Genomic DNA, 16,282 nt, shown 5'->3' on the forward strand with positions numbered 1-16,282 from the left:
ACACCTCAATGTTTACAGCAGCATTATCAATAGCCAAATTATGGATATAGCCCAAGTGTCCATTGACCAAGGAATGGATAAAGAAGAAGAGGTATAAACACACACACACACACACACACACACACACACACACACACACACACAGGAATATTACTCAGCCACCAAAAATAATGAAATCTTGCCATTTGCAATGATGTAGTTGGAGCTAGAGAGTATTATGCTAAGTGAAATAATTCAGTCAGAGAAAGATAAACATGATTTCACTCATTTGTGAAATTTAAGGAAAAAAAACCATATGAACATAAGGGGATGAAAAAGAAAGAGAGAGAGGCAAACCATAAAAGAGAACAAACTGAAGGTTGCTTAACAGAAGGTGGTAGGGGGCTGGGTTAAATGGGTGATGGGCATTAAGGAGGGCAATTGTTGTAATGAGCACTGGGTGTTATATATAAGTGATGAATCACTAAATTCTCTTCCTGAAACTAATATGACACTATATGTTAACTAACTAGAGTTTAGATAAGAACTTGAAACATTACAAAAGAGACATTATTGAAAGAACTTTCTCTACAAATCCACAAAATTATTTAAAAAACAAGAACATACAGAAATATGTCCTGTAATACCTCATTAGTTATTAAATGCTACACACCATCTTAAAGTAAAAATACTAAACTCAGTTTTTTTAAAGATTTATTTCTTTATTTGACAGAGGGAGAGAGATAGCAAGAGAGGGAACACAAGCAGGGGGAATGGGAGAGGGAGAAGCAGGCTTCCCACTAAGCAGTGAGCCCAATGTGGGGCTTGATCTCAGGCTTCTGGGATCAGGACCCAAGCTGAAGGCAGATGCCTAACAACTGAGCCACCCAGACATCCCACTAAGCTCAAATTTTTAAATAATCATAACCTAGTCCAATTTTATGTTTTATTCAAGTTAAAAAGAAAAACAGTAAAAAGGGAAGGAAGTGCAAATTCAAACACCAAACTGCCCTGAGTGAAAATAAATCAGTAAAAAAAAAAGGAACATATTAGCTACTTTAAATGTATATTTTTATTTGTTTTATAATGATGTGGTAATAAGTGTTTTACATCTATGATTTTTCACAAGTTTGCTGCATTGGTAAAAAATATATTCTTTTAAAAACAACTCAGTTTTAAGAAACAAAACTTACCCCACAAAGAACCGCAATAAATCTCAGAAGTGAATTCCTTCTCATACATGTGGATTAGTGGTTTTTTACATGCAGGAGACACATATAGTGGGTTAACATTGACTTCAGAGGGTCGTTTAGGTGGTTTCTCAGGTGCTTCCACCAATCCAGCATACACTGTGAAGAAGGGGAAGATACTCAGAGAAATTACTAGTGTATATACCATATGTACTTGAATGTTTCCACAAATAAGAGACATCCCAGAAAAGTTTCTTTTCCTTTACGGTATTTTATTTTTACTGGAGGTATCGTTTCTATAACTCCTAAACCATCAAATAACACAAATCATGATGGTTAAAATATATTTCTGAATATGAATATATTTCAAGTTACTGTGATAAGATTGCAGAAGAGAATCCAGATGAGATATTCAATTACTCAATTCTAGTTTAAATTCAGGTACCATAAAGCCTCAGTGAAGAGCATACCTTTTAAAGCATGTACCCATCTGAATTTATGTGAATTAAATATCAGAATGATTTCATTCTTTTCTGACCATGAACCAGTGTTCAAACACTGTAATGTGTGAACGGACTGCAGCATTTGGAGATTATATTAAATGCACTTACAGATGGCGCTGGCAAAGTCAGCATTTGCAGCTTTCCCAGAACCATTGGAAGAAGAGTGGCTGACAGAAAAACCTGATTGTGTTGATGCTTCTGATATGTCCATGCTGTTATTCTCATCATCAGGTGCTGCTAGTGCAGCACCTGAGGCAATGGCATTTGAGGCCTCGCTTCTACCACCAGGCTCCTAAAAGAAGATCGAAAATCAATTTTGACTTCATTCAGTGATTAGCTGTGAAAGAAATACAATATGCCTAGAGGTCATTTGAAAAACAGAATGCAAAATTTTAGCATCTATAATTCTGCATCCTTTGAAAATCCACATTTATCATATGAATTCATCAATGTTATCAGAAGAGAGAGAACTAACCTATATTGAAACAACTGATGTCAAAGGAAAAATTCAAGGAGCTTAAAATCCCAAGATGTGCAATTTGGGGCCCAATGTTAGTGGAATTTTTATTATATACTAGGCATACTGCTAGTTATTTTATTTACATAAAATTGAAAATCCTTAACAGCAACCTAAAAAGTAAGTATAATTATCTCCATTTTACTTATAAGAAAACAAAAGCTTAGCAAAGCTAAATAATTTATTTAAATCATAAAGATAAAGTAGGGGAACCAGAGAACCAGAGTTTGAAGCCAAAGTCTGATTTCAAACGCTATGCTACGCTATGCTAAACAGCCACTTGAAAAGATAAAAAACTACCAGAGTTGGGGGTATCAATTTTACTTTGTCAAATGACAAAGCTAAAGATGGAAACACAAATTTAAGGGTGTGACTCTGCCTCACTGAAAATCTAGCTGGCTTCCATTAACTTACATAGAAGAAACTCAAGGATAAAAGCCACAAAATTTAACAGAATTTACGTGGGATGCCATATCTTGTGGAAAAACATACCAACTGTTATTGGTGAGACTGTCTGTTGATAAGCATTTATTTGCATCTAAACAGTGATTCTTTGCATTGAGAGAACTGTGCTGCCCTGTCAAAGACTTGTTTTTATGAACTTTCCAACCACAAAAATGTTGTATGGTAACATGTCCTTTCAAATTAAAATGAGAGGAATGTCTACTCACTCCCTAAATATCAAAAACATTCCTTGCAATCACTGGAGATACTGGGGGAGGTATGAAGACTGTGATGGGACATCCAGATTTAAAGTCTTTAAGATAGGTAAGTAGGGAGGGAGGGTGGGAGACGGAGAAAGAGAGAGAGAGACTTTCCCACTCATACTGCTTTCCCGTTGGAAACTATTTAGGATGTTTCCTTCCTTCATTGATTTCTTCCATAATTATTGTGTCTATCATAAACCAAGTCCTAGGTTGGGTCCTGGGATTGGGTGAGTGGGTAAAGTAATCAATAATAGATTAAACATAGTTCCTGCCCTTTTTCCCCACATTTTTAAAAAAGATTTTATTTATTTATTTGACAGAAAGGGAGATCACAAGTAGACAGAGAGGCCGGCGGGGGGGGGGGGGAAGCAGGCCCCCTGCCAAGCAGAGACCTGATGTGGGGCTTGATCGCAGGACCCTGAGATCATGACCTGAGCCAAAGGCAAAGGCTTAACCCACTGAGCCACCCAGGTGCTCCTACTGCCTGCCTTTTAAGAGTTCACAATCTAGTATGATAGAAAAACAAGTCAACAACCAAATACTATGTCACAAGTACTAAAATGAAACTATAGGCAAAATGCTCAATAATGGAGGAGAATATAATTCCATCTTGAAAAGTCAAAGATGATATATGAGTTGGATCATGAGAATGACTAATTAAACAAGCAGAGAATACAAGAGGGGACAGCCTTATAGACAGAGGGAACAGCTTACACAAGGGCACTAATTCATGAAGGAACTTGGCATCTTGTAAGCCAGTTTGTGTTGATAGGTAGCAGGCTAGGAAAGTAAATTGCATTATTTCCTCTGTCCAGAATCTCACCTGTGTTTTCAGATATTCAAATACTCCCTATTAGTCAAGAATTAGTTCAAATATCATATGCCCTAGGAAATATTCTTTATGATCATTCCTATTGATCTAGCACCTGTGAAACTATTTGAGAATTTTTTTAGAAAAATTTTTAATTGTGTTCAGTTAGCCAACATATAGTACATCATTAGTTTTTGATGTAGTGTTCAATGATTCATTAGTTGCATATAACACCAAGTACTCATCACCACACATACCCTCCTTAATACCCATCACCTGGTTACCACCCCCCTCCCTTCTGTAACCCTCATTTTGGTTCCCAGAGTCCAGAGTCTCTCATGGTTCGTCTCCATCTCTGATCTCTTCCCATTCAGTTTTCCCTCCCTTCCCCTATGGTCCTCCACGATATTCCTATGTTTCACATGTGAATGAAACCATATGATAATTGTCTTTCTCTGCTGGACTTATTTTACTTTACATAATCCCCTCCAGTTCTATCCATGTTGAAGCAAATCATAGGTATTCATCCTTTCTGATGGCTAAGTAGTATTCCAATGTAAATATGACCACATCTTTATTCATTCATTTGTTGAAGGGCATCTTGACTCCTTCCACAGTTTAGATATAAACAAGATGTCAGAAATAGACTTCAGGGTAGCAATCATGAAGTTAATAGCTAGGCCTGAAAAAAGCATTAGTGACAATATAAAATCTCTAAGGGCAGAAATGAGATCTAATCAGGCCATACTTAAAAATGCTATGAATGAGATACAGTCTAAACTGGATACTATTTGAATATTTTAAGCACATTTATAAAGTCAGTAATGTTTTTTGAATGATAAAATCATTGCCTAACACAATATGTTACTTACATTTAAACTGTATGTGTTAATAGTTCCTCAAAAAGTGAATATAGAATCTAACAATGGCAGTCTAGCAATTCTACATTTAGGTATTCCACTCCTGGGTAAATAGCTCAAATAATGGAAAACAGGCAATCTACAACACATAGTTATATACCGATGTTTACAGCAACATTATTCATGACAGCCAAAAGGCGAAAACAACCCAAGTGCCCATCAACAGATGAATGGATAAACAAAATGTGATATATTCATACAATAAAATATTATTCAGCGTTAAAAAGGAAGAAAATTCTGATACTTGCTACAACATGGTTGAACCTTGAAAATATTATGCTATGTGACACAAAAGGACAAATATTGTGTGATCTGGATATATAAGGTTCTTAGAAAGTAGAACAGAGGTTACTTGGGACTGGTAGGAGGGACAATAGGGAGTTAATTATTTAGTTGTTTAGGATGATGAAAAAGCTCTAGAAGTGAGTAGTAATAATGTCTGTACAACATTGTGAATGTACTTAATGCCACTGAATTGTACACTTAAAGTAGTAAAGATGGAAAATTCTGTTATGTAAATTTTACAATGATAACTTCCCAGAAAAATAAATTGTATATGTTAAGAGACACTACCTCAAATGTGTAATCTCAATAATAAAGAGATTTTGTCCCTGGAAATAAATAGGAACCATCCAAATGAGAAGAAGTTAAAATCTACAGCTATAAATTAAAATGGTTAAGGCTTTGGTTAAAAGTTAAAAATATATTTGAAATGACTGGAAATGTGACATATCACATGAAAAAAATAAATTTACAAAGAGAAGAATTCATTGTCCTTTTCATTTTTTTTTTTCTCCTTTTCAAATGGTGCATTACCTCCTGTTGATGTTCAAAGTCGTGGGATGTTGGTCTCTCCAATCCTTGACTATCTGTCTCTGACAAATTTTCTCCTCCACTGAGTTCAAGGGCTCCACTTTCTTCCTTGGTACCACTGATTCCCTTACCTCCATTAACTTCCTTAACTCTTCTTCCATTGCCTATATTGGCTCCAAGTTCTTCATGGTCTCTAATGGCTACACTGCCCCCACTGGCTACATTTTCTCCATGGCCTGTACTGACTCTCTGACTTCCATAGCTGCAGCAGGTCTCTTCTCCACCATCACTTCCATCTCTACCATCTTGCTTGCAGCTTCCATCTCTGTCATAGCTTGTTCTGATAACAAGATCCAATTAATGATAGAAAGCCACTGAACAAAAATACATTTGAAAGTCAGCAAATAAAACAGAATTAGGATGTATCTGATACATATGTAGTATCTCTAGGAATGTTTTTGCTCTATGTGAACACTATTGGTATGATATGGACAAGAAAAATACCCCTATATCTTGTCAATCTTAAATACTGAATTAACACCGTAGCCACCATCAATTTCCTGACTGCACATGGATTGCAGATGGAAGAGAGCTTGCATATTTTATTAGGAACATGTGTTAGGCTAGCAGCAAAAACATGTTTTATTTTGGGGTGGTTGCTTAAATAATAGACTACATGCATTTGCAACTTCACAGCCACATAAATGATTAAGCCCCTATTTCTGGCACAACCACAATATAATTGAATACTTATTTTTTGCAATTTATTTAATTTCTGTTAATTTTAACATGGGCCTTGATTTTCTAACATGCGTATTAACTACTTTGCTAAAGAATCCCATTTATTTTTCTATTACTACCACCAGGAAATTCAGTAATATAGATCTCATTAAGATAAGATAGTCATTTATTTAGTTGCTGAAATAGCAACCTTACCAAATGTCACAATGATTTTTTGCATTAAAGACAACATATCCAGGTACCTATGATAATCCTAAAAGCAAATTTATTTGACAATGAAATTCCTGGTAGATTTTTTTAATTGACAAAAAAGAAAAAAATGTTGAATAATTTGTAGTCAGTTCTGCCATGTATATCTACCTAATAACATTTGAAGATTAACAAAACAATATATGGATTTCAATATTATAAAGTAAACAATTCTCCCACTGTTAATCATTTTTCTACAAATGTAAACATTTACTATATTAAGTAATCTTCTTTGAGAACATTTTGAATATAAACCATGTACATACAAATAAGAATACACTGGCCTGTTTAGAACAGGAGAAAGAAACTATATATACATGGCAAACAACTGGTGGCATTCCAAAAATATCACTTCACTAAATATTACCACTTCTGGCAGTTGCTATGTAAGAAGATAAAATTGACTAAGTACTGAAATTAGTTATAGCAGTTTGCAGAATTCCAAAAATAATTCTGTTAGTACATTTCAGCCTAAAATTATCAAGTGAAAAATAAAGGTTACAATTCATTTTTCTCAGCAAATTTGAAGATTTTGTAGGCAAATATCAGGGCTTCCTCTTACAGCTATTAAGTGGCACACTATTTGTCACCTCATTTCATATATTCACTGTGGTTTTAGAGGGTAAGACCATTCAGTAACATTATTTTTAATAGAAACATGAATAAATGGCAGTTATAAGTAACTTAATACTTGAATACTAATAAAATATAGTATACAAAAATTCAAAATTGTTTTGCATTAAAATAATTTAAAATCTATTATTGAAAATCAACCATTTATGAATATGCAAGTGCAATTCATTCATCCTCTTGGTCATAAAATCTGAAAGTAAAACAAAGGTGCAAACAGTTCTGAAATTTTAAAACTTTGGTAGTGCAAATAATGAAGAAAAACCAACCTTGGCCAACAAGGGGCATCATCATGATTATTGGTTTTGTCATCTATAGTTCCATCATTGTCATTATCTTCATAGTCTTCACCAACATCATTAGCCGGATCAACCTTGCTATCCAAGTCAGCATTGCCATTGTCATGATCATAGGTATCCTCGTATACATCATTAGAATCAGCATCATCACCATCAGTATCAGCACCAGTATCATAGAGTTCAACATAATCACCATCCTCTTCAGGTGGCTGAATGACAGGTGCAGGAGTTAACCAATCATTCCGGAAGATTTCAGAGAGTGCATTATAGCCTACCCATTCATTTGTCAAGTAAACAGGGGGTGATATTTTTCCTACTTTAAATCCATCTGGAACCTGTGTGCACAAGAAAGGTTAATGTAGTCTCAGTAGCCTTTCATTTCCTTCTAAATTGGAAAGTTTCCATGCTGACAATATTTTAAAATACATTTTCAATTGAAGTGAAGATTTTTACTCACTAGATAAAGAAATATTTTTGTGAGGATGAGATGTCAAAACCCAAACTTCAGGCTATGATCATTAGTGGACTTTCTGGCTCACACAGGGCAAAATTTACTCTTTTTTATTACCCCTACTTCTCTAATGAGGAGTAGACATTTCATTTTGGTGACAGAATATAACAGATTATTTGGTATCCTATAGAAGATATAGTTACTTTTTTCTTTTGTTTTATTCTCTGATATTAGGATTAACACATAGTCTTAAAATTGGTATGTTAATTTTCCAGCTTAGTTTTGTACATAGGTTGTCTTGAAGTAGATCAAACACTTCTAATAAACAAATTAATATAAAGCTACCTTTATAAGTGTCATATAATCAACCTTTAGGCAATCTGAAAGAGATTGTGTATATGGTAGGGTAGGAGTAATTACAAAAATAAAATGAAATGACCTGAAATCATAGGGCAAAAACAATTGGAAGAATGTTATATGCTATCAGAGGGCATTTTATTTCTCCCAAAATGTTGTTTTATGCATTGTGTTATCATCCAAGAAATTATATTAGATGAAAAGGGAACATCTAGCTTCTACTCCTTGATTTGAGATTAGCTTCTACAAAGACCTTTTTATCACTCCTCTGAATATATTCTGATAAAACAATGTTAATATAAAATATTTTATGATCAACTAAATGTTTCTCCACTTCAAATGTAATTTCTAGATTTCATATTCTGCATACTCACATAACAACGGAAATCTATCTTTGAAAGATTAATTAAAAAACTGAACACTTTGACCTTTCCCTCAAGTGAAGATGAAAATACACTGAAAAACATTTTTAAAAAACAGATAAATGTGTTAAGAGATAAGATGAAAACCTACGTGGACATCAACCAGCAACTTCTGATCAATAGTGGAATAAGGTGGTGATGACTGGGACCTCCTCCAGGTCACAGGACTCTCTTCCTCAGAAGAGTCTGTGGAATGACAAGAAGATATTAATAACAGCGATGATTGCAGCCATTCCCTTCACTTTTATAGTGTACAGTTTTAATAACTTGATATTTTTTCCTGTTGCCTTTTTCCATTCAGGAAATATCACCTAATAAATCCTCATTCAGCCAGGATCCTAGATTCTGTTTGTGGGGGGAGTGACAGGCTCAAGGTTTTGTTGTCTGTAGATCTATATGGCTTTTCTGTTTCGATATTAAGTGTACACTTGTTAAATATTTCTCTCTATCTGTGTAAGAAGATACCCAGTAAGACTGGTAGACAGTTGCATTTAAAATAATAATAATAATAATAATATGTACCAAGAATAGGAAGAGCTAGGTGATATCACTGGTCTCCCATATTAACCAGTAGAAAAAGAGCCCGAAAGTATATTAGAAGATGATAGATTAGACAAAATTCTCAAGGGGAGATTTGACCCTGCAATCTTAATCCCCCAATTTACACTCAATGATATATCTTGAAGTATTTCAATAGAGTTGAAAAGCAAACAACTGAAAAGAGACAAAACTTAACCCTTTTTATAAAGCTAGGAATCTTTCTATAGTGATGTTGTGCACTAGAACTTTTTGCAGTAATAGAAATGTTCTGTATCTGCATGTCTAATACAGTTGCCAGTAGTCACACATGGCTAGTGAGCATTTGCAATATTGCCAGTGGGGCTGAGGGGCTGACACTTTAGTTTTAATTTGGTTAGTTGTTATAATGTGCAGCTTGATTCCATAGTGTAAATATTTCCATATAAAATGCAAATTTAGGGACCCATAGCTGCTCAGTTGATAGAACATACAACTCTTGGATCTTGGGGTTGTGAGTACAAGCACCACACTGGGTGTAGAGATTAGTTAAGTATTTTTAAAAATCTTTAAAAAATGCAAATGTATCTGGATTAGAAGGATGGATTTTTTAATATTAAGATTTATGGTACAGTAAGTAACATCTGTGGTTAAAATTCAGTGATAATATTTTGGGTCAGAAATCAGTAAATCTGGCTGATTATACATAGAAAAAGCTTCACCAATGGGTACTTACATCCTTGCTTATTTTTTTATGTGCTTGGATTTTAAAGATAAATAGTCCTATCCTTTTTTTTTATTTGCAGCCTTGCTATATATAGCCAAGGTGTGGACCTTGCAATCCAAAAATCATGTATATACATACATTGCTATCTTTTGAGTATATTATCTAGAACACATCCTAAAATTTGTGCCTGCAACTTCTGGCATTGCACTTTTATGATTTATTATCTTTCTTCAGAAAACCATTTTTTCTCAAGTCCCTGTGTGTGTTGTTAGGCTAAATAAATTTGGGTGAGTGTTTGAGATTTTGAGGCAAATTTGTAGTAAGGTGTTCTGATTTCCTGAATAATAAAATACGTAATCTCATGGGAACTTCAAATGGCCTAGGTAGCACAAATAATAAAATAACAGAATTTTAGAGCTGAAAAGAACTTCAGCTATTATCTATCTACACAGAATCTATCCCCTTCTCACCCCCTCCCAATCAATGTTCATGACTGCTTTGGAAACCAATCTAAAATTTCCTTATTTAAGAAAAGGCAGTATGAATAAACCTTACATTTTTAGGTGTTTGCCCACTATTAGTAAAATTAGTCCTAGCCAAACCAGAAAGGTTCTGGGGAAAATATTCTTAAAGTTACTTTTGTTTCAGGTTTATTTTATTTCTCACAAGATAATATTTCTGTATAAGAGGACACTATTAAAATATTTCTACCATTATCTGAGTCTCCCAAGAAGAATGTGGGTTTTAAGTTCAGGTCTTTGAAATATTTGATTTTGATAGAGTACACCTATATATCTTTTTTATTATTAACATTTTAATAAAATCTGTGTTCTACATTTTTACAGATGACTTGAGAACTCATTCAGGCATTTTGCCCTTGCTGAACTTATTTGGATTGCTTAAAAATACACAATGCCAGATTTTATCATCTAAAACCTAACTTTTGGCTCTGTTTATTTCAATATTTCAAAAATCTATTATTCATTTAAACTCTCAAAAGCATATCATAAGATAAAACACTTATTTTGAAATTCAATCACAAATTGTGAAGTTATTTTCTATTTTAAAACTTTTTCATGCATTTGAGTAAAAACATCAATTTGTAACATTTAAGGATGTTTATGAGACGCTGTATATATCTTACTTTGGGGTGGTGAAATAAATGGATAAAACACATGCCCACAACTTCTCTATCTAATACTTCAATAGCTAAAGGCTTGCCTATAAATTTTAGCCTGTTAGTCCTCTCTCAAGTTCCTTTCCCATATTTTTCAGACATGGTACAGAAATCAAAGTTGACACCCACTTCCAGACACATTCCTAACTACTACACAACTTAAAGAAAAAAACTTTAGAAAAATTATTTTCCATTTCTAAAGGTCACCACTGACCACCCAGTTGTCAAATTCAGTGGCCTCTTGGTCTTAATTCTATGTGGCTTCCCTAACACTTTTGACACATTACTTCTTGCAGTTCTTTCTTCACTTCTGAAATATAAACTGTTAAACATTAGCTTTGTGTTTTGACTGTTTAAACTCTGTACTTTGCATTACCTGATGCTGCTGGGCAGTTTTGAAGATTTTGCGAACTTCTTTGTCTGATGTCAATGGGCTTCTGAGATTGTTCCAAAACAGACTGCTGAGGAACACTAAATGAAAAGACAGAATACCATATGCCATGTCCCAATACTCACAAAGGGAATATACAGCTCAAAATCAAGACCAACAAAGAATTTGAGGTATATGGGTATATATCAAACTAAAAAGAAGTAGAGCTTAAGAAATATTTCAAATTCCCATTTTCCCTCAAATGTGTTATTTTATCTAGAACAGATAAATAATTTCCAAAATATAAATATGTTTCCATATAGTATACATTTCCTTCACATATCATATTAATTTCTAAAAATTCAATAAACTTACTTTCTGGTAATATTCAGACATTATATACCTAGTAGCGCAGTGATAAATATAATAGTCTATGTGAGGATTTTAACAATATAAGAAGCTGTTACTAAAAAAGAAGCTGTTACTGTTATATCAAATATTCCACTATTATCATCCTGATTTGGCCTTTACATTTTTAAGTATCCTGTTCCTGATTTAGATAGATGGATGGACATAAATATAGGAAACATTGTTTTTAATATTCAAATTCAGGGAATATTTAGAAAGGATTTTTGGACCTGTGCTGTTAAATTTTATGTCACTTTGGAATTTCTATATAGAAAAGGCTTTGGTTATTGATCTCAGCCTAGTACAGACAAGAGTCTTTTCTATGACCCTAAATTTCAGAAAGACTCAATATATTTGTTATTCATAAATTCAAAAATCTTTTTCTAATGGGAAGAGCCAATTCCAGTTTAAAAGCAATATTAATTTTTATGTATTGGATTTTGTTAAAGACATATCCCATGATACCAGAAAGATAAAAAAAATTAAGCTGTTTTCTCCCTTTGTGGTCAGAAGGGCCATGACAACTTATTCATTGAAGGCAGAGAAAACAAAAGTTCTTAATCTTGCTCTCTAATTTTTCAAGATTTCTGCACACAAGTTAAGACTAAGGACATAAATATATGGGATTTTAAATAATAATGAGGTAGTAATATATATGCTTCATACCATCAACTCTATGCAATCTGACCATACAGTCCAGTATCTTGTATATAGCAGTTGCTCAATAAATATTTAGCAAATGACTGAGTGAATGAATATAGGCTAAGTTCTGTCCATTATAATCTGGAGTTGGAAGGAGTATGATTTTCAAGAAAAATCTACATTAAAATTTAGCTTTCAGGGGCACTCGGGTGGCACAGTCAGTTAAGCGTCCAACTTTTGGTTTTGGCCCAGGTTGTGATCTCAGGGTTGTGAGACCTAGCCCCATGTCAGGCTCTGTGCTCAGCATGGAGTCTGCTTCAGATTCTCCCTTTCCCTCTGCCTCTCTTGCTCGTGCTCTTTCTCTCTCTCTAAAATAAATAAATCTGAAATAAATAAACAAGTAAATAAACAACTTTATGTAGCTTTCAAATATAATGCTTTCCACATGACATCTAAAATATGAAATATGATCTTCAAAAATTACTGAACATCACCAATATTATAGAGATAAAAATATAGTTACCAATATAAAATATCATTGCTATAATACTGAGTTTTAGATTTGATTTTCTCCATAAATCATTTTAAGCTTGCCCATTTCATGGCATTAATTTCTGAAGGAATTGTGTGTGTATTTTAACATGTAGCACATATACATGATATTAATGACATATTACATGACAAAATGTGTAATTGAAGTACATGATACATATAAAGTTTCATATCTTTTTATTTTAAAGTACCAGTTGAAAGCTGTCAAATAATTCATTGACAGGTCTTTTATTAAATTGTGGGTCTTATCAGCTAATTATTAAACTAAATGACACTGAGACTACAGTATATCCAAATATGAAATATCTAGTTAATGAATTACTGCAGTTAAGGTTTTAAATACAAGAGGAAGATATTGCTAGTGACAATGTTTTCATTAATATTTTTTAGTTTTGACTTTACATAAAACTCATTATCAAATAAATATGCTTTAATTTTCCAGGTGATAGTAAATAGTGAGTAATTGGAATATATAAATCAGAGACACATACTTTGAAGAGATCTTGACACGGTGTTCACAATCCTGATTGTAAGTCTTTGAAGTAGATCTTTCTTGGACCTTAAAGACAATGAAATACTTTGGTAAAATTTTTTTTTAAAGATTTTATTTATTTATTTGACAGAGAGAGATCACAAGTAGGCAGAGAGGCAGGCAGAGAGAGAGAAGGGGAAGCAGGCTCCCCGCTGAGCAGAGAGCCCGATGTGGGACTCGATCCCAGGACTCTGAGATCATGACCTGAGCTGAAGGCAGCGGCTTAACCCACTGAGCCCCCAGGCGCCCACTTTGGTAAAATTTTTAATTGTAAATTCCTTTGAGTTATTAATTAATGGGAAAATGCTTTTCTTCATATAAAGATAGTTGACTAAAAATCCAACTTATGAAATCTGATTTTCATAATTAGATTATATTTTCATAATTACTTATAGTATAACATTAGAACTGCTTGACCATAATTTCTCATGGCATCCTTGAATTTTAGTATAGTAACAGATTCTGGAGATTATATAATCAAACACTCTAATTTTATTTTTGAGGAATCTGTACCTCAGAAAGAAAAAATCAACTCCCTAAGAATTTTACATAAATTAAAGAATATCTATAATCAGAATGTAGGTCCCTCAACTGCTAATTTAATGCTTTTTATGTTTTCATATTACTTTTATATCAAGTCCCAATTTATCACTCAGAATTTAAGCTCAAACTTCTCACTCACTCACCCTTTTAAGGTAACTCTAGATTTTTAAAAGTTGTAACACACATAAACACATCAATAAAATGTCTTAAGTGTCAAAAGTGTCCCACCTTCAAGAAAGTATGTTGTTTTTGCTTTACAATTGGACTGTAATGTCATAGTGTTCTAATACTTTTTCAATTCTAAATGATTTTGGTTTCTATTAATTGTTCGTTCATCTAATATAGTAAATACTTGAGAAAGAGCAAATAAAATGAGCCAGCATCCATCACTAAGGCAGATTTAATTTCTGCCAACATTAGTAGATAGGACCATGTAGTAATCCCTCACCTCATTTAGTTTTATATCATTAGGTTTCTACTTAAAATAGTTTTTAGCTAACCAAAAATAGGCTATTCTGACATTCAATAAAGCAGTCACAGTAGATTATTTAGAAAGAAAAATTAAACATTTTACATTTAAAAAAAATTAAGCATTTTCATGTTGATAAAGTCACTTTATAGTTTCTCAAAACTACATTAACTTTACTACACTATTTTCTCTCTACGTGGTGACACATCAAGGTTGTCTTTAAACTCTAACAGACACTTGGATAAGAAATGAAAAATGTTAATTGTTCATGTTCTGCTACTGATTGCTTCCAAATGTAACCAGATATTTAGCAGTATGCATGATAAGCATCTGACTTTTTCCACATTTGATTCAGATACCTGGCATCATATTGACCCCGTCTAGGCCTCTTGGTTTATGAAACTGATCTCAGAAAGTTACTGACACCAGTAAACCAGAGACAAGGATTACTCAGAAAGGATAAAGACCAAAATTAAGAAAATTAAGAAAAGCTAATGCCTGATATGAATTGGCTGTTTTGGTCCAAAAAATGGGAAGATGATTTGTATGAATAGCATATGTAAGGAAAATGATGCATTCCAGAACAATCAGGCACAACTCATTATATTTCCTGCTTAAAAATTCATGCTTAAAGGTATCTAAGAGTTGCATGCTTAGATATGCTTCGATATAAGTAGGTGTAAAGTCATACACCTAAGAGTTATCTAAGAGTTATCTAAGAGTAGGTGTAAAGTCATAATTTAATAAGGCAGAGAGAGAGAGACATAGGGCCTTTTGTAATTAAATAATACAACCCAGCTTATGTTCCTTCTGCCAGTGGTTAGTAATTATAAAGAGATACTCTGTTATTCATTTCAGAGGACTGTTAGTATCAGAAGTAACATATTTAAAAAGGAAAATTGTCCATGAAAGACATCATAGGACTACCCAAAGCATCTAGAAGAAATATAGTCATCTGGGGTCCTTGTGCTGATTAAGAACAACAATGAGACTCCTGACCCACTATTAGTAAGGCAAGAATTTCTGAGTCCTTCACCCAACAATCTGCTCATCCTTAGTGACCAAGATATTTTTAGATGGCTAGCTGTTAGGAATGCTGGATGATGATAATAACTTGGCCACATGGAAACTGAAACTGCAACTTGGACCTCACTAATACCCTAAGCTAAATGCTGTTAATATAGTTGTGAAAACGGAAGTCAACCTGGACATGAGGACTGACTTGATTATTCATATAAGTTTAAAAAAATAAACCACAGATTAAATGACCCAGACCCTGTCATAAACTACATCCCAGAATAATCAAGGGAAAAGATATGTGTGATTATGTTACAACCTGAATGACTCAAGGTTTTTATGGGCAATATTTTTACTTAAAAGAATGAATGACAAAAAAAACTATGATTATTCAACTTGGATATTTGGCAGGCATTTTATTTAAAATCAATGAAGTTAGGCTGTCAATTCAAGGAAAAAAGAACAACTGATGTTATTTGTTAGCAATGATAAAATAGAGTTTTGAAGTGAAAATTAAAATTTTAGATTTATTATCTGTCACCATGTACTTGACTTATCAATACTCAATCATTTTTCTGATGAAATTGGTGACATTAACAAATGCTATTTATTGATGTTGTATAATGAAATGTGTAAATATTTGGAAACATCTACATACACACTGAACCAATGTTTTCCAACTAACCAATGTATGAGGATAAAAAATTACGAGTGAGAAAAACATCTATTTATAGCATACA

At 33.4% G+C, this 16,282-nt stretch overlaps 1 protein-coding gene across 1 annotated transcript in view; it reads right to left on the reverse strand.

Annotated features, from left to right (window-relative positions):
- Positions 1-16,282, reverse strand: part of NRK (Nik related kinase) — a 135,339-nt gene that overhangs the window by 22,582 nt on the left and 96,475 nt on the right. The window contains exons 15-21 of the mRNA XM_059385316.1: positions 13,473-13,540; positions 11,386-11,480; positions 8,681-8,775; positions 7,330-7,694; positions 5,444-5,780; positions 1,781-1,964; positions 1,173-1,328 (exon numbers count right to left, since the gene is read on the reverse strand). Coding sequence (XP_059241299.1) covers positions 1,173-1,328; positions 1,781-1,964; positions 5,444-5,780; positions 7,330-7,694; positions 8,681-8,775; positions 11,386-11,480; positions 13,473-13,540 — 1,300 coding nt within the window. The remainder of the gene's footprint in view (positions 1-1,172; positions 1,329-1,780; positions 1,965-5,443; positions 5,781-7,329; positions 7,695-8,680; positions 8,776-11,385; positions 11,481-13,472; positions 13,541-16,282) is intronic.

This window comes from Mustela nigripes, chromosome X (assembly GCF_022355385.1).
Source record: "Mustela nigripes isolate SB6536 chromosome X, MUSNIG.SB6536, whole genome shotgun sequence".
NCBI classification, from domain to species: Eukaryota; Metazoa; Chordata; class Mammalia; order Carnivora; family Mustelidae; genus Mustela; species Mustela nigripes.